The 27,050-nt window shown below is 39.3% G+C and overlaps 1 protein-coding gene across 1 annotated transcript; it reads left to right on the top strand.

Annotated features, from left to right (window-relative positions):
• The first annotated feature begins 297 nt into the window (after nt 1–297).
• Nucleotides 298–25,488, top strand: LOC122824292 (2-lysophosphatidate phosphatase PLPPR4). Its single transcript, XM_044104715.1, has 7 exons — nt 298–598; nt 6,628–6,813; nt 8,018–8,147; nt 8,293–8,488; nt 13,321–13,378; nt 15,673–15,846; nt 18,278–25,488. The coding sequence occupies exons 1-7, from the start codon at nt 527–529 to the stop codon at nt 19,925–19,927; spliced, it is 2,466 nt and encodes an 821-aa protein (XP_043960650.1). The 5' UTR covers nt 298–526; the 3' UTR covers nt 19,928–25,488.
• The last annotated feature ends 1,562 nt before the right edge of the window (nt 25,489–27,050 follow it).

Genomic DNA, 27,050 nt, shown 5'->3' with positions numbered 1-27,050 from the left:
GTCCCTAGTGGGGTCTGCAGGGGTGCTGGTGCTTATCTCCAGCGAACGTTTCGGGCGAGAGGCAAAGCACACCCTGGATAGGTCGCCAGACTGTCGCAAACACAGCATGTAAACTCAAAATAACTGAACGTTCTGTCTAATTAATGGATTATTTTACTAAAGTTGCATTTTAAGCTGAAGATTCTAAAATGTAATGTAAAGCAGGAGGATGTGAGCCTGGAGTTAGTCTGGCTGTTGTCATAGCTGCTCTTCAGTGCGCATGCTTCTCCTCTCCTCCCTCCATACGCGGCCCCGCTCTCCATCTGACAGCTGGCAGCGCGAGATGCTCAGAACCAGACCCGGAGCTCCCCACCAGCGCAGATTCGGTTCTGGTCCGAGCGGAAACCGAGCCGCTGGGTTGGAGTCCGAGCAGCTGTCGGGTTGAGCTTCTGGATCCTAGGCGGCATGATGCGCTCCTGATCCCGGCAGAACGCCTTCATTTCCCCTGTTATATTTTGGATCCGTTTGGACATCCGGAGGCCTGATCATGTCTGTTAGAGAGAAGGGGGTCCTGACCAAAGACAGCGTCAGCCTGTTGCCCTGCTTCTATTTTGTGGAGGTGAGTTCTGGTTTCCACCCAGCGGTGGCCCACTAACCCGCGCAGAGAGGGGTACGTGGTTGTGTAACTGGCATCAAAGATCCATTAGTTACACTCCAATATGAGAAGAAAAACATCCTGTTTAATAAGAATGTAATTAAAGAATCATTAATTTTGAACATGAGTTCAATTTTATGTTCTTTCAGCGTGCTGCTTTTATCTGGGATGTTCCTCCAAAACAGAATATGCAGGATATTTATGGCGATTTGCACAATGCAGGAATCTGTTTTATCCTGCAAATACAAGCAGAGCTGGATCATGTTCTCATGATGATGCAAGATTGGCTGGTTAACACATGCAACGAATCGACAACAATAATGTATGTTAGAGGGTAAATATGTCTCCTTTATAATCTGTACACCTTTACTAAACAACAGAGATTAAAAATGCAACTAAAATAATCGGAGGTTGTCTAGAGAAACAGTGCAGCCCTATCAATATCTGTTTCTATGCATGAATTCAGGGAAAGTAGGTCAGAAGAGAAATATCATTCTGTGCTTGTAACTCTCATCAGGGATACGAAGTAAAGCACGTCGGCCATCAAACCTACTAGAGGCAAGAATCTTTGCAGAATGCTGAAAGCATGAAGGAAATGATTTCTATACAGGACAAGTTTGGGTTTTCATTTACATTAGAGCAAATGTAAATGAAAAGGATTCCAGATCCCATGCAGCTTGTGGTAACTGTCACTCCTCCTCCCGTTGTACATGCTTTCATGCTCCAGTTCACCGCTGGCCTGTAGCTCTCTAGTCAAACTGGCATCATGTGTTCTGACTATCAGTGCTACCTCATCAGATTTTCCTACCGTAGCACGGATAGATAGCTAAGTCTTTCTGTCAGGGCTACGTGTCCAAAAGTGCTACCGTCATGTTTACAAATAGAAAACTATAGTGGATTGTGTGAATGTGAAATATATTGGATAACATTATTTAACATTTTTTAAATATAGGGACATAATAGCCCACAAAACAACATATTTTGTCCTGATTAACCACCAAACAAAGACTTGTTTATTATAGTAACGACATTGCAGATGGCAAACTAAAGCCATAAATATACAAGCTGCCTGTCATGTAAATTAAAAACATGAAGTAATACAGCAGCTTAATGAAAGCCATATATAAAATAAATTAAATATAGTTTACCGTAATCTTTGATGAAAGAAAACACATGAAACAGTACTTTCATAGGTAGGACGCATTTATAAGAAATCTACTGAGTAAGCAGTATGTGACGTAGCATCGATGTGTGCATTATCATAAAGTAGGATGAATTTACGGGTTGCACAGATAAACCGAACACCGGCAATCAAGTTGAAGGGTAAAAAAGTTTTAAAAATGTCCAATTCTATTTGTTTCCCTGCAACTATGAACTATATTTCACCACACACATACACAACCACGCACGCACTCAACACATATACATGCACACACACAATTTCTCACTATTCTCTTTACTTCACTACGAAACTGTGAGAAAGCAGGTGTTCATGCAACTTTTGACGGGAACCTTTTCTGTTCCCGTGGACAAACTCCATCCACTCAGAGTGGAAACAGCAGAAGTGGGGGAAAACATAAAACATAGATTCTGTTGTGGGTCGAACTGATTATTAGTCTTGAAGAGAGCTTCAAGACTAATAATCAGTTTGACCCACAACAGAATCTCAAGTTCAATTATAAAGATCACCCCTTGAAAAAAAATTCAAAATGTAATATAGAAAAAAAAATCTACAAAAAATCAATTTCTAGGCTAATTATTGTTTTTTTGTCTTCTGTTTTTTCAGTGGACATAAAAATGTAAATTAATTTTTTTTATGTCCAATTGAGTAAATTGTCATCACTAATTCTTTATTTGGGAGAAATAAAAAATATAATTGTACAAATATTGACTGAAATGTTTAGTATTGGAGTTAATAATCAGATACAAAAATGTTTTAGAGGATTTATTTTTTATTTTTTTGGTTTCTGACACTATTGCATGTATTAAACACTCCACGGGTCAAATTGGCCCAGGAACATTATTGCTGTATCTCAGAAACTATCACAACTGGAGGATTAATTCTGGCTGCTGCAAATGTGCTAATTCGTAGCTGAATGCCCATAGTCCACATAAAAACCAAAGCTGGACATGGTTAACAAGAAAAAAGTAAAAGGATAAATGTATAAACCTCTGAGGAATTACATTTTGACCCTGATAGCTAGACAGCTTGGTCAGTGGAGTTCCAAAACTGCAGATCTCGTGGTTGTTTCCCAGCCAGTAAAGGCCAGTTTTCAAAGGCTGTCCAAGGAAGGAACAGGTGAAACAGTGATGGGGTCATGGGTCAATGCTCACTGAAGGTCTGGTCCAACAGTGTTTCCCCCAGTGTATTATAAGCCTGTTTAGTGTACTACGGTGCAGAAAGCTGACATTGTTGTTAAATCCAATGGGTGGCAAAGGTTGCTACAATCAATAGTAGGCACACAGGCATTTGTTTCCACCCGCTAGAAGGAAACAAACGTACCTAGTACAACACTTTTATTCTATTGGCTGAGAGGTTGCCAGGCGACTGTGCCAAAAAGCAGTTCTATGTTTCATAAGAAAGTAGAGTCTGAGCAGAGACTAAGTCTGAGCGAGAAGAAGTTTTGAGTACAAGTGTTACAAGTTTTCAGAAGAAAGACATGAAGTCCTGCTTTCAACATGAAAATGTAAGCAAACGTATAAAAAGTTTTGAGAACAAAAGACATGAAATCCTGTTTTCATTTCACTATTATGCCAGATCTTTTTCCTTTGGCACAAAACAATACAGTCTATCAACTCGCATGCTGCCTTAATGACAAAAACATAGTTCTGTTGTTTGGACCGAGTAGCTGTCCCTCCCCTGGAGTAAATCTTGGCTCAGATTGGTTCACCAATCTGGGGGTAAAGTTTGACTTTAAGTTTGATTTTAAAAAGAAACAGATCAACACTGTTGTTCATTAAGGTTTTTATCATCTTCACCAAATAGCAAAGATGAAATCAATTTTAGCAAAACAGGAACTGGATAAATTAATTCACACTTTTATGACAATTCGTCTTGACTACTGTAATGCACTGTATGTAGACATTAGGGCTGTTGTAAAAAATATTTTAGTAATCAAGTACTCTATACATTATTTTTACGATTAATCAAGTAATCGGATCCCTCTCTCTCTTTGGTGGCAACGCGGTTCCGAGAGCAGAAAAGCTGTCATACTCCAAGCATTACAACAGAACACCGGCAGACAATTTCTCAATGCGTATTGGTCCCCCAAACCCTGATGAAACACCAGAAAATTCTATGTCATGCTGCTAGCACTTAGCAACAGCTCATAGGCGGAAGTGACAGGGCTGCCCAACCCAAATAATGACCCGGGCGGAACATGGTACGCTAAATAATAAAACATAATTGAACAAAGCTTCAAGTCTTGCCCTAATACTTAGTCTCTGATCTGACTCTGGGTGTAATAATCGAGGTACTTCAATCATTCGAGGAATCCTTACAGCCCTAGTAGGCATTAGCCAGATCTCTACCACCTGCCTGCAAGTTGTGCAGAACTCTGCTGCTCAACTGTTAACTCAGATCCAGGTGCCAAAACATCACCCCCATCCTAGCATACCTTCACTGGCTCTCCATAGACTACAGAATTCATTTTAAGCTTTTGTTATTTTGTTATTTCAAATGCTTGACCAACATTGCTCTACCTCATCTATCTGATCTGCTTCAACCTTGTTGTATAGCACCTTAAAATATGCCTGCTGTGGACATGTATGTTTTTTAAAATTTATTTCTGTTCTAATGTGCTATAGAAATAAAGATGATTCATTGATTGATTGGTTGATACAGTGGGTATCACTGTGGGTTCATGGGTGTGTCCTGGATCTCTTTTTTACAAAGCCCCTTCCTAATTTTTACCATGCTCTCACAGCACTGATCACACTGGGAGAGCAGTGCTGTATTCACAGCTTTGCTCACCAAAATGTCCTGCTGGTGAAATCTGCTGTCATTCAAACTGAGATGGAAAAAACTAACGACACTGAGAGAGCTTGGGAGACAGATTGTGATGGTGATAATTTTTACATGTTGAAGAAGGAGAAAAAAGACTTCAGGTGTGAAAGGAGAGCTGGAGTTCAGTAGGACGTTATCAGAATTAAACTTAACAGCACATTAGCAGATAGTTTTAGTCATATTTTATTTAAATGTTTTAGAGGTCACGTACACCTGTAGGAAAAGATCACTTAATTCACAGACATGATGAATATTTAGGATTGGAGTTTAAATTGTATTGTGTTTTACAATAATACAGCAGATTAACTTTTAGCTTTTGAAACAATTATTCAGACTGGCATGGCAGATGCTGTGTGACCCTTTTGGACTCACTTGATTGCTTTCCAAGTCTTTATCTGACACATTTATCACAGGCTGTATTAGTGGCGGTTTACTTACACAGCAGTGTGACTCCAAGTGATATTAATAATAAAATAACAATAAAATAAACATAAAAAAAATTCTTGAATACTTATTGTTGGTCATTACTGTGATATTTGAATCATTGCACATTGTTTCTGCAGCAGTGGTGCTGTGTGTTTGGTGTGTGAGAGCTGTGTATGCTAGAGACAGAACCAGCTGTAGAGCACAGCACCATTCACTCCGGGCTTCATTATGCAGACTGGCTATCCTAGATGTAATGTCATGAAGAAAACATGATTAAATATTGATGGTTGCAGTCTGTGTTGTTTGACTAAAGGATATGTACTATCAAATATATTTTACTTTATAACTTTTACCATTACAACAAAAGGTTGTTTAATAGTAGACACAGCTGGAGTCATTTTGACTCCCAGCACAAGTCCGACTTCTGTCATCTACATAAAGACTCTGATGACTCTGCAGTTGTCGGGTGAATCAAAGATGAGTACAGAGAGCTGATGGATCGCTTTGTGTCATGGTCATCATCATCATCAATCATCTCATCTTAAATGTGAACAAAACAAAGGAGATGATAGTTGATTTCAGTAGGAAAAGGGTTAGATCAAACCCTATTTCCATCATGGGAGAAGAAGTGGAGGTGGTTGAGAAATGTAAATACCTTGATGTTCATCTAGATGCAACAGTGAAGCATCTAGAAAAAGAAACAGAGCAGACTGTAGGAAGCTAAGCTCATACAAGGTTTGCAGCAAAATGTTGCAGATCTTCTGTCAGCCTGTTGTTGAATGCATCAACTCTGCTGCCTTCATCTATCGGGGCAGCAGCATCAAAACCAGGGACATTAGAAAGCTCAACAGCCTGATAAAGAAGTCTGGTTCTGTTCTGGGGACGACTGTCTTCTTTCCATCCTTCTTATGCAAAGAAGGATTTTTCAAAGGATTAAGAAAATAATGGACTACCCTGACCATCCTGTTCATGACAGTGTCTTGGGAAGGCAGAGCATCTTAAGTCAGAGGCTTCTTCCGATTCAGTGCAGTACATACCGCTGCAGAAGATCTTTCCTGCCACCAGCCATCACCACCTCTGACCTGTTCAGCTGCCAAAGTCCTGTCCACTGACTCTGTGACAGGTTAGGTGTGATGCTGTATTTGAGCTGAGCCGTGTGACTGCCTGGCCCCAGCAGCCTCCACAGAACTGTGCAGCATTAAGACGTTAAGATGAGCTTTAATCCCACACATCTGACCAGATGTCTCACTGTTTGTCCTCTGTTGTTTCTAAACCTTAAATATGTCAAATACACTTTCGTTAGAGTTTCTTGATCACATTTAGGGTCAGTGGGTACATTTCAAGTTAATTGTTAATTCCATTCAACATCTTCCATTTTTCTTTTCATAGGTCACATCCCTAATCTTCCATGCATCATTGAATCAAATTAACATGCTCATTGATCCAAAAGGCCATTACAGCAGCTACAGTCATAAAAAGAAATATTGACTGGAAATCTACATAAGCTTCAGCTTTTATGACCTGGAAGTGTGGTAACTCTGTGTGGCTCTGGTCTCCATAGCTGCCCATCCTGGTCTCATCTGTGGTCAGTCTCTATTTCCTGGAGTGGACCGATGTGTTCAAGCCGGTGAATTCTGGGTATAACTGCCACGACCGCAGCCTGAGCTTGCCCTACATCGATCCCAACCATGAGGTCATCCCACTGCTGATGCTGCTTAGCCTGGCCTTCGCTGGACCAGCCATCACTGTGAGTATTAAGACCATAAACATGCACAGAGTTCCTATTTCTTTGGAAAACCACATGGTTGAATATTAGAAAATATCAGTATTAAAACAATTATTTTATTCAGAGTATTTCACTGTATAAGGTACAGTTAGAAGTATAAAGTCTCATAAACTGTAATACAGCCAGAAGTTCACATACAACCTCAGCTGGGGCTCCAAAGTGAAATGGAATCTTCAGGCCATTCACATGGCCAGAGGCTGAGGCTGGCAGTTCAAAGATTCATCACATTTTAATAAAGTGTTTTGAAATTGCAGTGATAAACAGAGTGAGCTACACTTTTCAGTTCAAATGCATTTTGTTTGTTTGAATGAATGAATGAATGAATGGACATTTAGGTGAATTTATTCTTACTTTTTGCCTCTGAACGTCATCATTGAATGCCCCAGGCAGACAGACTTAAGGCACAGACCCAGGGCAATATGTACGCCCCACACACTGGTAGACGGTCAGCAAGGCACAGAAGTGTTAGCCATAGAGACACAGGAGATGTAGGAGGTCACCCACCCCACCCCACCCACCCAGTCAAACAACCAGTTCCCTCCACACCATGACTGCACGTCAGACAGCCAAGCACCAAGCATGGAAAGACAGGAAATTTTTTTTCTAGGATTTTTTTAATAGTGATCTATTATGTGACATGCAGCAAAGGTCATCGGTCCAGGCCAAACCCGTGATGGCCATAGGCTAAGTCCTTCGTATGTGGGCCGTGTGCTTTACCCCTGAGCAACTACCATGCCCAGAATTTAATAAAGTTAATGGCTCAATGCAATCAATTGTTGACATTCCCCACATCCTTACTCAGGAGGCTGATCACTGGGAAGTTAATGGCTCAATACAACTGGCTTGGATTACTTAGAAAACATTCTATCAGTTGGAATAATGAATGAAAGGTGCTTTGTTTTGTAACTTGAATGAAACTGTAACATCTTGGATTAATTAAATCTTATGTTGTGTCTGGATTAGATCTGAAAATATGTAAACATTATTAAAGGCAACAATGATTCAGTAACCAACCAGAATATGTACAGCAAAGGTTAAGCCCAGCAAGTAAGTAACAAAAAACACACTGAAGACTAAATGTTGAGTCTGCTGTAATCCTTAGTAAAATATTTACCAACCACATCTATATGTAAGCACATGCAATAAATGAGTGATTATTCTCCAGATCATGATTGGAGAGGCCATCTTGTTCTGCTGCCTTTCTCGGAGGACGACTGGTGGTGGAACGGAGGCTAGCATCAACGCAGCAGGCTGCAATTTCAACTCTTTCATTCGCCGAGCCATCCGCTTTGTTGGTATGCCCACTTTCTTAGTTTTTGGTTTAAGACCAATAAACGCTTGGTTCTTCTTAATTCATGTTGCATTTTCTCACATTATCATCTCAGGTATGATTTTTGGACCTCTTGTACAGTTGTCTTACGTCAAACCTTTCATCCTCAGGTGTTCATGCGTTTGGCCTCTGTGCGACAGCCCTTATTACCGACATCCTGCAGCTAATGACTGGCTATCCAACACCCTACTTCCTCACTGTGTGCAAACCCAACTACACCACACTGAATGTCAGCTGTGATAAGAACCCCTATGTGACAGAGGATATCTGCTCAGGAGCAGACCCTGCAGCCATAAACCAGGGGAGGTGAGGAGGAAAAGCACTCATCTCTTTCACTTAACTCTAGAACTAAGAACTTCCCAGTGACAAAAGTAATCAGTAAGCCACTGTAATTAAAGAGTATGCATTTTGTTCCTTTGCAACAGTTTTAAAATATGTGTTAAATAAGAACTGATCAACTGTTTGGGCAGTTTGAGTTCTGAATACATCAGCAGGTCAGAATTTTTATTAAACGCATGAAATAAATGTTTAAACTGTTACAGAAGAGCATCTAGATCAAGGGGCCCTCGGAGGTCTTGAGGGCCAATGTTCTGCAACTTTTGAATGTGTCTCTGCTTTAACACACCTGAGTCAAACCATGAGTTCATCAGCAAGTCCCTGGAGAACTTCACTGCAGACTGAGTAGGTCATAAACATCTGATTCAGGTGTGTTGGATCAGGGAGACATTTAGTAGTAACAGGATGTCAACCCTCCAGGCCTGGATGTGAGCAGGTTATTACTGTTAAACCCACGGTCTCTGTTTTTGTTGTTTTTTTAAGTTACTCTGAGCAACATTTAGCAGAGTAGATAAAAGTGAAAAGCCAGAGATATTGGATAAGAAACTAGTGTAAACACATGCAGGAACACGCCTACCTACGTCCTTTAGAGAGAACACAACGGTTCTCAAGCTGCATGCTGCACCTGATGAAGACGTTTGTGCTTTGATATTTTGAGCTATGGCTTCGCAGTCTTTTCCATTTATAAGAGCATGTAGGGATTTTATAGATGGAAAATACTGAGGTGAGAACTGATGTGATGACAAACACTGACCTGATGTGGTGACAGCCCTACTGGAATGTTTTTCCTGCCTAACTTCATTTTCATCACTGATCCGAATGCCCAGACCCTAGTTTTCCTCAAAAGAAATGTCACACATTCATTAGTTCAGTCCACTTCATGTTTTCATAAAGAGGAAGGATTTATATTGGTTGGCCTGTTTCAGCAGCTGAAATACATCAACCAACAGGTATTTAATCTGGCCACCTGGCAGTCAAGTACATTGGGGACCAGAGCATTGATTCCTTGAGACTCCCTCTAAAAATCCTTCTAAATGTCTTTTTCAATAGTTCAAACACCAAATATACCTCAATGTTCATTGAATCGGATAAATGGAAACGTCTTAGGTCTACAGCAGAAGCTGAGGACTACAATCTTCTTTGCCTCCACAGTCAATCACTGCAAAGGAAATGAATGGCCCTTCTTGATTATTACAGCTAAATGGGATCATGACAGCAGAGTATTTCTGGATATGGTTGCCCATAATTCTTCCATTGACCCACAAATATCTCATAATTAAAAAGGTGTTAAAGATGAACATGTTAAAATGCTGAGGAGAGAGTTGAACTTTTTTCCTGTTCTTATTGATGGAAGGCTTTAAATAAACTTGTTTTTAGCCTTGATTTAAAGGAATTCAGTGTTTCAGCAGCTTTGCAGTTTTCTGTAAGTTTGTTCCAGAAATTGAATGATGCTTGAACCAGAACCAGAACCATGCCTGGTATGAACCACGGACTGAGGAAAACTAGAACCAGGCTTACTGCTGTCATAGTATTATTACTGGATGTATTTCAGTGAAAGGAATATTTGCCTGTTTGCTTACTCATCTGTCACTGTTTTTAGCTCAGTTGCCAAGTCAGTATATGTTTTAACTAGCTTTCTGAGGGCCACATCTCCTTTATTATTTCCATCTTTCACAACAGCTTCTCCAGTCTGCACTGCACATCTGTTGGGTTCACCCTGATGCCTCTAGGTCAGGGGTCACCAACCTTTTAGAGACTACTTCACGGGTCCAGAGCAACACGAAGGGCTACTTGTTTGATACAGACATAAATATTCTTGGCTACCCTTTATAACAATAATACATATATGTATATATGATTACATGCTACCTGATCATATTAATGTTAGGGACTACTGACAACAGTTATTAGTATTGATTTACTATGGCAGATATGGTTAATTGTTATTAAGTGATCAGAAGTTCTTAGTTCAGAGTTTTAAGTTTGATTCCCTTTTGGAGCTTTTCTGTGTGATTCTAAATTGCCCACAAGTGACATATGGATTGGTGCAGCTGTACAGCTGGACACACTGAGATTTTTCTTTAAATAAAAAAATATATATATTGTATTTTTTTATTATCCAACCCTCTTTACTATTAACAAAATTGTGGAGAAAATAAAAAGATCTTTTGTGCCAAAACATCTTGTATGTAGCGCACATCAGTGTGAGTCTCTGGGGGTCAAAGGGCAGCCTGTCATGTTGGGTGGTGGTGGAGGTGAGGCAGAAACGCAGATGAACCAGATTGCACGTAAAATATGATGAATTTAATGACAAACCAGGATACAAGTAACAGGACGACGAAGTGTGACGTGAGACGAGACGTAAACGAAGACGAAGACGAGGATCCGACAAGACACAGAGACACAGGTGACACTAAATACACATAAGGTAATCAGGGAATGAGACACACCTGGGAACTAATCAAGGGGAGACAGGACAACACAGAGACTCAGACACACAGGAAACTAGAAATAAATACACCGAAAAACATAGAACCTGACACAGCCAAAGCCTAAATCTTATTGGTCAGTTTGATTTTTCTGTCAGCTTTACAGTGTGCGCGGTTCTGGCGGGTCGACGGTTTATTAGATTTTTTTTTGTGGTTTCGCAACAGCTGACGGGTCACCTGTTGGCTGACACCAGCAGATGTAAAAAAACATGTCTGACAGATAGGAAGGTACAAAACTATCACTGTACCTGACCTGCAAGAGCACAACCACCTCTCTGCGCATCATGTGCGCGTCGCACAAAACCAGCACAAACCTAAACCACGAAACAGCGCGCCCTTTTTTTCTTTCTTTCTTTTTTTTTTTTTTTTTCCACAAACGATGCTAAATTATAAAGACATGGAATCAAAGCCTACACGGTAGATCCACGGAAAGAGGAGGATGTTGATTCCCAGGTTCAGGTGGTGTCAGAAGTCCAAAGGAGGAGGTGAAGCAACAATGTTTGCTTAATTGGGGAACATTTCAACTAGATTAAATTGTTTAATCCAGTTTGCGCGACGCTCAGGAAGAGCGGCAGATGTCATCTATCAGCTCTCCAGTTCGGGAATCGTCAAAGAAGCTCATAAACAGGCGACCCGCCAGAACCGCACATGGTAAAAAGCTCCGCCGGGATCCAAACCGCTCTTAGAACTACCGGAGGTTCAAACTCTGCTCATTCATTTTTAGCTTATAGAAAAAACGCCAAGCTGCCAAATACAAAAAAGCAAACTGACCAATAAGATTTGAGCTTTGGTGTGCGCAACCCCACAGAATCAGACGTGCGCTACACAAGATGTTTTGACGCAGAGGATCTTATTTTTTCTCCACAATTTTAATTGTAAAGAGGGTTCGATGATAAAAATTTAAGAAATTATTCTTTTTTTTTTACTTCAAGTAAAATCTGAAGGTAGGCAGAGTGTGTGCAGCCGTACAGCTACAGGCGCTGCTGCCCTCCGATAAAATCCTGCAGGCGACTGCGCAGTTCTGAACTTTTACTATAGAAAAGAGTTTTAGGCATAAAGCAATTTATTTAAAAAATTATAATTTACTTTTAAAAAATCTAAGTATAAACAAATGTTATTAATTCAACGTAAATAGATTAAATAAAATAATTTCTTTGGGAGTGCTCCCTAATGACAATGGCTATTTTTAGAACTTGTTCCCCCGGCAACTGACAAGGTCCCCTCGGGTGACTGGTTGCCCGCGGGCACCGTATTGGTGACCCCTGACCTAGATCATGATAGGATTCTCACTATAGCTTAGAATGAGGTGAATTTATAGTTTGTTTTTTTTCCCCTTTTTTTGTCAGATCTAATTCCAATTCTATATTACTTAAGTGAGGGCAAACCTGAACGGAGTTAATCCTCACTAAGTACAAATCTTTAGGCAGACTGATTTTTAAATAATTTATTTTATATTAGAAGTCATGTTAAACAGTATATTGGCTTATTTTATATGCCAGTCTAAATAATTTTTATTTTAAATACAAAGTTCAAATAGTTGTATTTGGAGATTTAAAGTAAGTAAATTTGTGTGCAGATTTGTTTTTCACTTTTAATTATTGAATTACTGCTCTTAGACAATATTCAGTAAAAAAAAAACAGGAAAGAGAAGAAAAATCTGTCTGTACTAAACTAACTGTCAGCCACCAGAGGCACTCGTTAGCCATCAGGCATCGACTGCAGAGATTTCTCACCGAAAGACCAGAGACTCAACCACCAGAGTTGTAGTAAAGAAATCTGCTGGACTGATTTCATCTCTAAATTTAGGTCAGCTCTGTGAGAAGCAGCTCAGTCAGTTTTCACATCTGTATTAATTTTTTATGATTCCACAGATGTTTTAGATGGAAATTAAATGAAGGCATGCATGCACAACTGCTTGAATGCATCAAGATGCTGGGATCCACACACACACATCACATGCACGGACACCCACGCACACATAGCTAAGCTGGTTAGAGGACAGAATGTGAGGAGCTGGTAGAAGTAGGTCACATGGATGGAGCTCACTGAGAAAGTGGGCCACAGGTTCACGTTCCCTCTGCAGCTCCCAGCTCTGCTTCTGCTGAAACGCACCATAGCAAGGCTGGATCAGACACAGGCTGCATGCTTAGATATGATTTATGGGTCTGTGATGGGTTGTAGGTAGAAACTCATGCGGGAGATATCTAATATGAATGATGAGAGAACCCATGGAAACAAAACACCCTGGCATCATCATTGGTTTTCTTTGGCCTTAGTGATGAGTCCCTCGTTCTCTTTTTTGTTTTGTTACAGAAAATCCTTCCCATCCCAGCATGCCACACTAGCATCCTTTGCTGCTGTCTACATATCAGTGAGTAACTGAACCTTTCTAAAAGCACACAAATACCATGGACAGATTTAATTACACTTTTTAGTTGAGGATAATAGTCTTTTATTATCTGCTCTATGTGCTTCGTTCACATGCCTGGCAGCTGGTTCAGTTCCTAGAGCTTCAGTATAGACCTCAGTAAAAAAGTATTTAAAGACTTATTTTCTTATTACACTGAAAAAATAACTCTTTGGATGAACATAAAAAACCATGGAAAGGTTTTCCATCTGATTACTTTGCTTTATTTCAGCACCATGTAATTCTGTTACTACTATTTAAAGCAAATGTGTTAGGTCAACTTAATTTATTAAGGTTATTCCAATGTAAAGCAATTGTGTTGGCTCAACTTAATTTATTAAGGTTGATTCAACTCATTTACGGTTCTATAGTTGGACTCAATGTAATTTAAAAGAGCCAGCCCAACTAATTTGCAATGCTTTGGACAAAATAATTTACTTGACTTGGATTGATGGCAATTTAGTTGAAACCAACTTTTTTTTTCTATTTTTCTCTCCAAAGAGTTTTTGCGGCGCTAGGGGGTCGTATTTTTTAGACAATAGGCAGACAAGAAAGAGGGCAAGGACAAGCGGCAAAGGTCGCCAGGATCGGGAGTCGAACCAGCGATGTCTGTATCAAGGACTAGGGCCTCCAAATGTGCAGTGTGCTAAACCCCTGAGCCACCACAGCACGCCCGAGAAATCAACATATGTTACAGTGATACCTTCACAATAATTATTAAGTTAATCCAACACATGAAAATTAAGTTAGCTCAACAAACATGCTTCATGCTGAAAGAAAGCTATTTAATTGTGTGGAAATCCTTTTCATCCGTCCATCCATCCATTTTCTGTTCACCCTTGTCCCTAATGGGGTCAGGAGGGTTGCTGGTTCCAATCTCCAGATACGTTCCGGGCGAGAGGCGGGGTCACCCTGGACAGGTCGCCAGTCTGTCACAGGGCAACACAGAGACATACAGGACACACAACCATTCACACACACACTCACACCTAGGGAGAATTTAGAGAGACCAATTAACCTGACAGTCATGTTTTTGGACTGTGGGAGGAAGCCGGAGAACCCGGAGAGAACCCACCATGCACAGGGAGAACATGCAAACTCCTTGCTGCAAGGCAACAGCTCTACCAACTGCGCCACTGTGCAGCCCCAAAATTCTTTCCATGATTTAATTACATTAATTCAAAAACAATTTTTTAAGTTACATCACATTAGGTGTTTTAAGACAGGACTGGGTGAAAGGGTAAAAATAATCTCTTGTGATCCTCTGATCTCGCTAGATCCTCTGTAGAGGGAAATGAGTCTGACTAAATTGAATCACGTTATCTCAACTTGAATACGTTTTATTCAAGTTGAGACAAAAAACGATTGTCTTGCATGGTCTCGTATAATATCTCGTGATTTTCCATGTTCTCGCGTGATGTCCCGTGATCTCACTTGGCTTCAGCACAAGATCAGTCTGACTATAATGAATCATGTTATCTCAACATGATTAAATTTCATAAGCATGGAGTTGTTGAATTTTCTTGTTTATTCAACATGATTGTATCACGTTTTTGTTTGAAACATTAAATTATTTAGTTAAAAGTACATGATATTCTTTTGTTAATGTGATAACCCACTAAGTTAATTTTTTTCAGTGTAGTCAAGCTTAAACAGCATGTCATTAAACAGATAGCAGTGTGTTAGCAGTACACAATCATTCCATTTTTAGTTCCCTTTAAATGAGATTTGCTAAAAGATAAACAAAAATGACCATTTTGTAACTGACTGCCAATTTTATTAATAAAGGATAAGGAGCAGATGGATGGATGAATGGATACAATAATTAAAGCACTTAAAATTTGTCAATGTTGTTGTTTGGAAATTTTTAATAAGATATTTAGTAATAAAAAATGTTTAAGTCATTTTCTAGTTTTGATACTTAGTTCGGTGTATCAGATATGCTCCCCATGGTAGCAACAGTGTGTTGTCACATCTTATAGTCCTACAATAGTTCAGATCAGCTGAAAACTGCAGGCTGCTGTATTTGGAGTTAAGCTGATTTTTCACTACAACCAAAAATGTTTAGATTCACTGTGATGATGTTTCAGGTGACTGTTTTAGCTAAGTGCAGAGTGAACTATGTGGTTATTTGCTGTATAGGCTTTATCTGCAGCCCTATATACGTATATGGATGTATGGAAGGATGGACTTTGAATGATCTTTAGAAAGCCTGCAATGCCACTCATCAGGACTGATATGTGTTTTTGTGTTGACAGATGTATTTCAACAGCACTCTCACAGACTCGTCCAAACTGCTTAAGCCTCTGCTGGTCTTCTCTTTTATTATAAGTGCCATCATTTGTGGTTTGACTAGAATCATTCAGTACAAGAACCACGCTGTTGACGTTTATCTGGGATTCCTAATTGGAGGTGGTATCGCCGTGTACCTGGTAAGTTTGTCAAAAATTGCTCCCTTGCTAGCATCTTTTATATGTTGAAAGTAGCTACCAAGAAAATAATTTACTTGTAAGTTTGAAGTCTTGAAAACAGCATGTTTCATCATAAACAACTATCAATTTTTCACTTCAATACTTCTTTGGGCTGAATTGACTTCAGTTCATTAGATTAAATAATAATAATTCAGACATTTGGAGAGCACTAGAATAATTAATGGATATTTTACAACTATACCATAATCTTGTATCAAATATATGTCTTTAAAATGAACATATATGGGACTATCTGGACAAACTGTCTCACTTACATTTACATGTATCACAAGCCCACACATGCAACACATATTGGATATAACTGAGATGATCATCAAAAGTCAGGAATCAGTAGGATTAAGTATTTGAACACCCTGCGACTTTGCAGGTTCTTCCACTTCGAAATCATGGAGGGGTCTGAAATTTTCATCTTAGGTGCATGTCCACTGTGAAAGACATAATCTAAAAATAACGCTGAAAATCACAATGTGTGATTTTTTAATAATTTATTTGTGTGTTACTGCTGCAAATAAGTATTTGAATACTTGTGAGAATCATTGTGAATATTTGGTACTGTAGCCTTTGCAGTTACAGAGGTCAATCATTTTCTGTAGTTTTGCTCCAGGTGTGCACACACTGCAGCAGGGACTTTGGCCCATTTCTTCACACAGACCTTCTCTAGATCAGCCAGATTTCTGGGCTGTTGCTGAGAAACACAGAGTTTGAGCTCCTCCAAAGATTTTCTATTGGGTTTGGGTCTGGCGACTGGTAGGCCACTCCAGAACCTAGATATGCTTGTTACGGAGCCACTCCTTGGTTATCCTGGCTGTTTGCTTCCGGTCATTGTCAAGTTCTTCCATGACAATGACCTGAAGAGAGCTGACACCACATCCTTAAGTGGGAGAACTTGCAAAGTCGCAGCGTTCAAATACCGTACTTATTTTTCCTCCAGATACTTATTTGGGGTATCTGGAGGAACACTCCAGATACTCCAAACACAAAGATGGTATCATAAATGTTTAGCTATTGAATTGGACCATTCAAGGTCGCTATCAGGACTAATTTTCTATTAGCAGTTCCACAATTTTTTTTGATAAACATTACATTACCAAGAGACATACAAACATACTTTAGCTTGGCTTTTTTTCTGTTTTTCCTCTTTTTTCTCTCTCTCCCTGACAGATAAGTCCTTTTTTGTGACATTGTTTTGCTAACTTATCTTCCATTGTAGCTTTGGAGGTTTGCATGAACTCTGTAAATTGCAGCTCATAGTACTGGTGAAGCGTGACCTACTGCAGCCACCAGGGGACCACCAAGAGCAATTTATGTTTCTTTCCCATATAAAGAATGATTTCTACATGCATTATCAAATACATATTATTGTAAAAATCAGAACTCTATAATGAAATTATGTGTTTTTGTTAATATAATCACATAGAATCATTACCAAACAAAAAGAAATTCCACTTAGGGGGCTCCCTAGTAGCCCTGGGACCCTAAGGAGCCACTTAGTTTGCTTTGCTTTGGACTGGCCTTGTTTGAAATATATAAGCAGTGAGGAAATTTCATAATTAAACTTGTTCCATGCGTGGCATACTGTTCATTATGGATTAGGAGACCTTGAAACCCAGGTTAATGACATTCTTTTGGAAGTACATTGGAGCTCACTGTTACCAACGTTTTGATGCCAGCCCTTAAATTCCTAAAAGAAGACAGTCTGCCTTACCAAAAAATAAACCTAGGAGAAAAACCTGATTACCAAACTGAACCTCATATATATTTATGAAGAACATTCTAAAATAAAAATAAAAATAAATAAATAAATAAATAAATAAATAAATAAATAAATAAATAAATAAATAAATAAATAAAATACATTAAGACATATTGAAGATGGAACAGAACAAAACTACTAAGTACTAGATAATCCTTGCAATAAGAATGCATGGCCTCCAAAGACAGTTTTCAATGCTCAAGTGCCACAGAGTTGATGTCATAAGTTATGATAAGATGACTACAACAAGGATCTGATGGGATCTGAAGAGAGGGATTAATGAACTAGATCTATTGTATCGGAAGAGGCAAGATCATAAGAGATGAACTAGAAGCTCATTTATACACTCTAGGAACTACAAATTCCTAGAGTTCCTGCAGTCCAAAAGTGAAACACTCCAACACACCAATGCAGAAAGGACTTGGTAGGAACCTAAATGAAATATCACTGCTCCATAGACTAGGTTTCCACCTGTGGTTCTCTTTTTTTTATCTTTAGAATAAGTGAAATTCAACACTTAAGCCATAAGAACCTATTAAAACTGTATAAAATAAAAGGTGTCACAGTCATGTCAATGATTTGTGCATTATCAAGTACTTGTGTTTGATTTGTTTCCAGGGGGTGTATGCAGTTGGAAATTTCCAGTCAAGTGAGGAGCCCAACACCAACCCTCCTGTTCTTTTGCACCACCCGTCTTGCACATTGCCACATGTAAGTCAGGAGGCTGTTCTCCATCACCTTCAGATGAAAGCTAGTATGTCTAGTGAGGCTGGTATCCCCACCTCCCATTCTGAAAGCCTGCTTCACCGAGGCCTTCAGCAGCAGAGACCTGAAGACAGCCTAAAGCGCTCCAATGCTAATGTGGAAGTGATGTCGCCCTGCAGCCCCCAAAGCAAAGATGCCATGATGAGTTTTAGCCATACGCTCCCTCGGGTTCACACCCCTCAGGCCATAGCAGCATATGAAGAAGCTGCCAGACGCCATGCTGCCACTCTCCACCAGGCGTCCATGGACTCCAGTCGCTCAAAGCAGCTTCTGTCTCAATGGAAAAGCAAGAACAACAACCATAAATGCTCCATGATGTCCCCAGACTCCTTTTCCTCCTCTGTCGACTCATCTTCTGGCCACCTTCCACATCATGGCAGCATCGAGCTACGATCCAGCTCTGAACCATCAACTGTGGGCATAAATGGGGGCCTTGATGCCAGCACATACTTGTCCAAGCTACCCGCTGGTGCTAGTACCACACTACCCAGTAACTGCAGTGGAATCACTGGAGGCACCAGGATATCAATGCAATCTAGACCTGGGTCTTCACAGCTAGTGCACATACCAGAGGAAGCACATGAAAATTACAACACCACTTCCCAAAGGACAGGAGCAAGTGACATAACAGTCAACTGTACAGTTCAAGCTAACTGGCAAAGAGCAGCTGAGAAGACTGGAAACATGCAGAGCACCCAGCCACGAATCATGCAAGTGATTGCTATGTCCAAGCAGCAGGGTCTACTTCAAACCCATTCCAAAAGCTTAGATGAAAGCAGCATGGGTTTTTATGATAATGGAAGTTGCCATGGTAGTACACGATACAGAGCACTCACCGATCAAGACCCTATCAGCACCACAGGGCCCAGCTCACTGGGCAGCACCACTGGTAGCATTTCAGGGAGCACTGGAGCAATTGTCAGAGTAGAAGCCCACCCTGAAAATAACAAACCAGTTATTCAAGCTCCGTCTACAGATGGAAGTGGATCTTGGAGGTGGCGATCACTGGATCATGGCAACAGTGTCGGTGGAAGTACAGGGACTAGCTGTGTTGGTAGTGGGTCAGGTCCTGGGAGTCTCAGGCAGACTGTTGAGCACAATGATCAAAACGTCGACTCGGAGAGTTCAGACTCAGCTCGTGAAGGGTCTGTTGACCGGAAGCGTGGCAAACATATTATTATCACCACCTCAACTGTTGGAACCCCATCCATAGTTACTGTTCACACCCAGAACACTGGCCAGTCAGAGCAGAGGCTCCATCCTCAGGGCCTGTCCACCATAAGGGTCACTCCAGGAGATGGATGTGGTCCTGGGGCTGGAGGAAGTGGTAACTTCGGGGGAGAGGCAGCTTCGGAAATCCCCTCAGTTGCTTCCAGTCGTGAGTCAACGCTGCGAAGAAAAAGCAATAATATAATTATGATCCCAGAGAGAGCCAACAGTCCTGATAATGCTAGGAATGTTTTCTACAAGGGAACCTCAATTACTCCTACTTTCAAGGAATAAAACACAATGTGACTGGACTGCCATTTGAAGATAGCAAATAGAACAAGTGTATTTTCAGCAAATTCAAATTCTAAAGAAGTTTATATGTAGCATGGTTCTTGTACACGCTTACACTGAAGCGCAACAGTTTGTGTGTTGTCAAAATAATCACTGTGTATTTCTTTGTGGTCACTCCTATGGGAATCCTTTTTATAGAGTCATATGTTTTTGACAACAAAAAAAACAACAGAAAACAATGTGCCAGTCACATTAAGACTAAATTGTTGTTCCATAGCTGTGAAACCAATGTTTACTTCCCTACATTGTAAATACTGTGTATACTTGAAAGTGGTGCTACACCAGCCAAAACTATTTACTTTGTATAAAGCATTCTGTATTCTCCAAATGCACCAATAATTATTTTGCAAAGAATTGCAACTATGAAGGAAGAAGGATTTTCTAATGCTTCTGTTCTGTACAGGTAGCCCATCTTTAACAGAATACTGTTGGAACCATAAGTGAGCTTAGCATCTATCATGTAGCTACAAAGACAAATTAGATGTAACTTGCACTAAAGTAAGCGTTTATTGTACGCTGCATCATACTGTTTTATACATCTAAAATCATATACTACTCACAAAATGTTAGGGATATTTTGCTTTTGGTCAAATTTGTGGAAGACGTAAAAAGTTCACACAACAATAATATTGTAGCATGAAAGTGAGGAAGTTTAGAAATATCCAACAGTGATTTCCCTACCTCACACAGTCTATTAAAAGAAAAACCAAAAGTTGTGGGTATGCAACAATAATTAATGTCAATGTCTCCATAATGTGTCATGTGACTTGAGCATTATTACAACCTGACAACAATGTCTCTGGCTGTTCACAAGTCAACTTATAGTTTGTTGTGGCATGACGTCCCTCTCTTGTTGAAGGATGGCCCTCCAATCATTGGGTTTCTGGAAGATGGAGTTACAAGTTTCTGTACAGCTGACCCCACAGGTTCTCCATGAGAACCAGTTCTGGTGAAAATGTTGGCCACTCCAGTCATTGTACCCTGGTGTTCAGCAGCTGTTCCTCAAGAATACAGCCTCGATGACCTGGAGCATTGTCATCCCTTTGTTTTTTATCATTAATCCATGACTGGATTAATGATGTTATTTAGGTTGTATCATTTCAGCTAAACGTGAATGAACCTACATCAAAGAAACGTTCCCTGGCCCATACAAGGCCTGGCCCCTCAGCCTGCTGGTGTGATCAGTTATTGTTGCAGGTTGTCCAGTACACAAACCACACTGATGTTAATGATTCCTAATGATCTGATGTGGCATCTGGGAGCCTCTCACCTCTCTTAAATATACCAGGAGTTGAATGGCATTCATTATCCGGTTGTGCTGGGAATTGTTCACTTCATAGCAGACGAGGCCAAAGAAAGTCCACTTTTATACCTTTCTGTGACTCTTCCAGTCTTTCTATATCTACTTTGCAACCTGCTGATGATACTGTGACTCTGTAAGCTCAGTGGCCACTTCCATCTGAGAACATTCTGTTGGAAGCCTCTCAATGGAAATTATGTTGGTTAGTTGTTAGCTGTTGCTAACTTGTCATGATGTCAAAATGTTTGCAGTATGTTAAGAACTGTTTTAATACAAGAAAAAAACAATTGAGGTAGGAAAAGTATTGGTTGATTCAGGGATCATACACCTGTTGTGAATTTTGCCATCAGAGAAAAGTAGGTTGTTCAAAATGTATTTAAACATTAAGCAGTTGGATATGCGTATTCAAAGATTTAGCAAAAGTCACATTAAGTTCAGCTGGAAAGGTTATAATGCATCCCGACACTTCTTCTGAAAGCCTAATATCCCTAACTTTTTGTGAGTACATTTGTACATGAATGGCAATCAATTCTTAGAGCACATACATCAGCAAAACAGTGCACTATTTCACCAGTTTTACAACTTCTAAATGTGTTGAAAGATTGACAAAACGTCAGAATTTTTCTGACTCCATTTTATATATTTTGTTTTTTTTGGAAAGTATTTGAAGTATTCCAGTGAAATCCATTTTGTGTGCATGAATTACCTGAGTCAGTAAGAGTGGATAAAAAAGAAGACCTACTTCAGTCAGTGTAAATACAAAAGCATTATGAGATGAATATCTTTTTAAAGGACCAAAAGCTTTGCAAACCAACACAGCAATATGTGAAAAAGGATTTGTGCTCTTTCTTAAATCATACAGTTGCTATGATTCACCATGTTTCATGTTTGAAACTGCCACACACAGCAACCTGTGGCTGCTGTGTGTGGCAGAGCATCTGTGGCTTCACATCAGGCAAACTTGGATTGCATAGCTTGTTTTTCGTTATAGGTAAAATAAATCCTTGTTTGAAAACTGCTTTTTTATTCACTCAGGTTTGATTTTCTAATTCCAAAAACTGTATAATCATCTATAGCAATTACATATGAGAAAAGCTCCCTTAAAGGAAAAGGCAGCAGTTGCTCCCTTAAAGGCATTTAAGGGAGCAACTGCAATATCTATTACTGAGGCTGCAGTACTTCAGTATATAGTGCTTTAGAAAGAGGGATCTTTTTTGTTCACAATATCTAAATGCTGTATTCCTCTGTGTACACCAATGTAGCAAAAGCACAGATTGTTTTAAACAACCTAATGTTGCCTGTGTAGCAGAGTTCAACAAAAGTTTCCTAAAAGATTTAGACATAAAGTGACAATTTCAATTAAAATGCATTCTGTTGGTTTTTGTTTGTGTATAGCTATATTGGGTTCTCTCTGTTTTCTTGCTTGACAACCAGGAATTTAAATGAACTTTGTGGGGTGAAGGTGGAATATTACTGTCAAAAAGAAGTAAGACAGGTAACAGAAACCTGAGCATTGTTCAGGAAAATCTGAGTTTGCTCCTTTATGTGTTAGTGAGCTGAATACTGGCATTCATCATTCTTCAACTCTGATGCCTTCAGGTTCTCTGGTTCTGAAAATTCTTTAAAGGACATGGTGGTTCTCTATCTCTTTACCTTCACACTTTAGTGTTCAATTTCCAGTAGACTCTACAATCATGTCTCATGCAAAGTTTTTTATTGATTTTTTTCTTTTGCTTTTAACAAAATGCAGCCTCACCTTTTAACTGATCATTTGTCTTATTTCAAATCACCGGAGCAGCTTTGTTAAAATTTGTTTATTTAATTTTTTGTAGTTGTTGTTTTTACAAACTACCGCAGGTTTGTGCAGACTGACATAGAGAATGACTGCTCAGAGATAGTTGGACTTCAGCAGAGACTCTTGAATACTCTATGTAAGAAACAGGGGTTTGGAAGTCAAGCTGACCAAATCATTTTAGTGGTAAAGCGGACCCCTATATTTGTATGGGTTTAGGGACCACCACTGCCTGAAATCTATGAAAACTTGAAACCCCCTCTAAAAAAGCTTAGAACTGCCTAATTTACTAGATAGAACACAAAATATACCTTAACATGCATACAATTTATTGTACTCCTGGATTGGCTGCTTTACAAGTACCAGCCATTGATGTGTCAACTGGCTGGTACTGTTACTGTTGGTAAGTTTTTTTTAAAATTGTCCTTTAGAACTAATAAAGTCATGAGTCAAGCAGCGTATAATTTATACCATGGGCTGTCAATCAGACTGGAGCATGCTCTGGGTTATTGACCTGCTCCAACATCACCTTCTGTCTCAGCCTTACTTCACTGTAAGACATCTGTTAATTTCCCTATAAACAGTTTCTCATTATTATCTGCCACCAATCTTAATTTTTGCGTATTTTCAATCTCTTCCAATGGAAACCGTTCAGAGTGATCCACCATGTTCCACAGTAGCAAAGTTTTTTCAGCATGCCAGACTCTTGAATACTGCCAGACTCTGGCATGCTGAATGACCTTTTCTGGTGACCTCAGCATCTTATTACACTTATGCAAGTATATGTCAAATCTCCAATGAGTATGTTAACAAATTTTTAATGATTACCTTAATTTTACAGTCAATACCAGCTTTTTCATGAACTCTCTTATTTGAAGCTCAATTTTTTTTGGGGGGGGAAATACATAAAACACCACTTTTAAGTTTTATGTTATTGCTTTTCACATTTACTTTAGTAATATTAAGAACATTTTTGTAGATGCATTACTTATAACTAAATTCTATTCAAGTTCCTGGTTGTACAGTACTAAAACAAAGAATCTCAAATTTGTTTTAGACTGTGCTAGTTGATGCTTTGGTTTTGTTTTGTGTCAAAAGGTACAATTTCTGACAAAATTCATGTTGATTATTAAATGTTTATGTAATAAAACACCCACACACTTTTGGTATTTTAAAATTTGTTACAAAAAGAAACTGGGACAACTGTTTCTTGTCATATTGTGATATGGCAAGATGTACCAAAGTCTGGTTTTTCTCACATCAGAACATTTGTGTAGCTAATTTTGTAACCCCAGAGACATTATAAGCATGTTTTTTATAATATAAAACAGTAGAATTTAGTCATACTATAACCATATATCATCATGTTTTTTTCTTTGTCTTTGTCTGACAAGCTTTGTATCTAGGTACTCTGATTATTACTTTTACAGTTGTCACTGATGACTATGTGAAATGTGTACATACTCAAGAAAATTGCAGGAAATAGTCTCGAAAGCCAAGACAATTTCTCAGTAAGGAAATAATTATTTACTAAGCAGTCCAAAATAGTTTACATATGAAACTTTATGTCATGTTTATTTATTACCTCATTTAATGGTTTGGCTGCTCAGGTGGTGAATTGGCTGTTAGAGTTCACCTCAGAATCATTTTACTTCTCATTTTTGAAAAGTGCCAAGAGAAATCACTCTGTCTGTCTGCAATGTGAAACACACAAAAGCTGGAAGATCAGCTTTTATAAAAAAACTAAATTAGAACAGCATCTTTCAACTCTTTCTTTTCTCTTTATGTCACTAGGGATTGTTTGGGTACAAATAATATGTGATGAAAAGGGGAAAAGGTTACAGAGAAGCAGATAATAAGTAAATGAGGTTCTGTCTTATGGCCACAAAGGCCACAAACATATCCTGTTTGTTGCTCCCAGCACCAGCCTCAATAGTAATTGATGGTGTGCTTTTTAATATTTACTGGAGTAGATTTTATGATGTGAAAAATCTATAAATGTGTTATTCTTAAAAAGTATATTTCCTACAAACTTTGATACTCTAGTCATCTTGAAAAAAAATAATTGGATCCAAGCCTTAATGTTTTAAACACTCTGTACAGCATGATGTTTGAGTTTACTGAAAAAGCACACCTTGTTTTACAGTTAGAAGAAAAAAACAACAGATCTGATTTTCTGTACTTCCTAGAAGTCAGTGGAATCCAAACGTGTAGCGTGACACTGGACCAGTCACACCATCCACAGTTTGGATCCTCCATCCAAACTGTGGATGGAGGATCTTTGCATGTGTAGACTAATGTGCCGTCTTTGGATGAACAATAAATGTTTTCTGATTCTGTCGTCTGATGTATGGTTTCTATTCATCAAGGGAATAAAGAAAGGGCTGGAGGATATAAAAGAATGATTGGAAGGAAGTGCTAAAAATATTACAAAAATAATTTCTAATATCCTAAAGTTCTTGAAATGAAGAATTAAGAGTATGTATCATTTTTAAAATTATGTTTTTTTAAAACTGTTGCCTTGTTGTATCATTATCGTATGAGACCTATAGTCTGTGATAACATCCAGCTCCTCCACCTCCTACCTGAGCCATCTGCAGAAAAACACCTCTCCATTAGAAACAACCAATCAGAGTCAAGAGGAGGGTATTAGAGCTGTAAATCACTTCATGTAAGTGCTGCTCACACTCTCCCTATTGCTCTCTTCTATGCTACAGCTGTATGCCACAATATAGTCTGTCATGAATGCTCAGGATAGTTACCATTGTGAAGATTCCCTCCTGTCCAGTAGGTGTCTCTAGTCCACTTTTTGTTTGTTTTATTCTTTTCAGGAAGCAGGTAGATGGGCTGTTAATTGAAAGCACCAGGAGGCTGATAAATACTGACATCCATTCAGTCACCGGGCCCCTGCTTGATTGGCCTCTGGACCAGACCGGAACAAGCAGCATTGGTCCACGCTTCTCTCCGACTGGCTGAGCAGTTCTCTCAGAGCATATAATGGATAAAATAAATTGTTTCAATGGATCCGCTCATCTGTCTCCCATTTTTGTCATCGCCTACGAGTGGGACGTGACACCATGGACACCGATGATGGTGGATAAATGGCTTTCCCGTCACTGTAAGTTGTTCTCCACTGTTAGCTCTTTTAGCAGCACCTACACAAAGTTGATTGACAATGTTAAGACCATCCTCCTGGCTCTGATAGGTAATATTTGAGCAGTGCATTTCAGAAGATGGTTATAGTAGCTCAGAGAGGAGGTGAAGGAGCATGATTTTTTTTTCACAGATTATCTGTCATGACATGGTTACAGTTTTAATAAATATGTAAAAAAAAAAAAACAAAAAAAAAACCTTTCTTTTATAAAAGTTATACAGCAGCTTTAATCAATACAATACACTTATTTTGTATTGATTCAGATATTTTGTATGCAAGTAATAAAACATTGTATGAGAAGTCACCTGTAGCAGTTATTATTTAGTCTTAAGTTCAGACAGTTACCTCACAGCAGGAAGATCCTAGGTTCAAATCCCAGGTGGGCTGGAGCCTGTCTGTGTGCAGTTTGTGTTCTGCCTATACAAGAGAGATTCTTCTCCATGTACTCCAGTTAACTTCCACACTCCAAGACATGCAAGGAGTCTGAATTGCTCCCAGGGAACTGTTTGCCTCATATGACCCTCATGAGGAGGGGATGTGGAGAGCTGACCCCTCACTCAACCTGTGGCTGCTGAGGATCCTTGCTGAAGATCCCACTGTTCTGCTCTCAGCCATTATTTTAGAGTTTGAGGTCGTTATCCTGCTGGAAGACCCACGACCTGCCACTGAGACCAGGCAGCACATTTCTCTCCAGAGTGCCTTGTTACTCTGGGAATTTCATGATATCCTGAACAGAATCAAGACACCCTGTGCCAGATGGAATGGAATGTTTATGGGATCAACAACAATGAAGACACTCATGTTTTCAGTCAAAGCAAAG

Source organism: Gambusia affinis, linkage group LG21 (genome assembly GCF_019740435.1).
Source record: "Gambusia affinis linkage group LG21, SWU_Gaff_1.0, whole genome shotgun sequence".
NCBI classification, from domain to species: Eukaryota; Metazoa; Chordata; class Actinopteri; order Cyprinodontiformes; family Poeciliidae; genus Gambusia; species Gambusia affinis.
The sequence above is the reverse complement of the archived record's forward strand: the minus strand, read 5'-3'. Positions and strand labels throughout refer to the sequence as shown.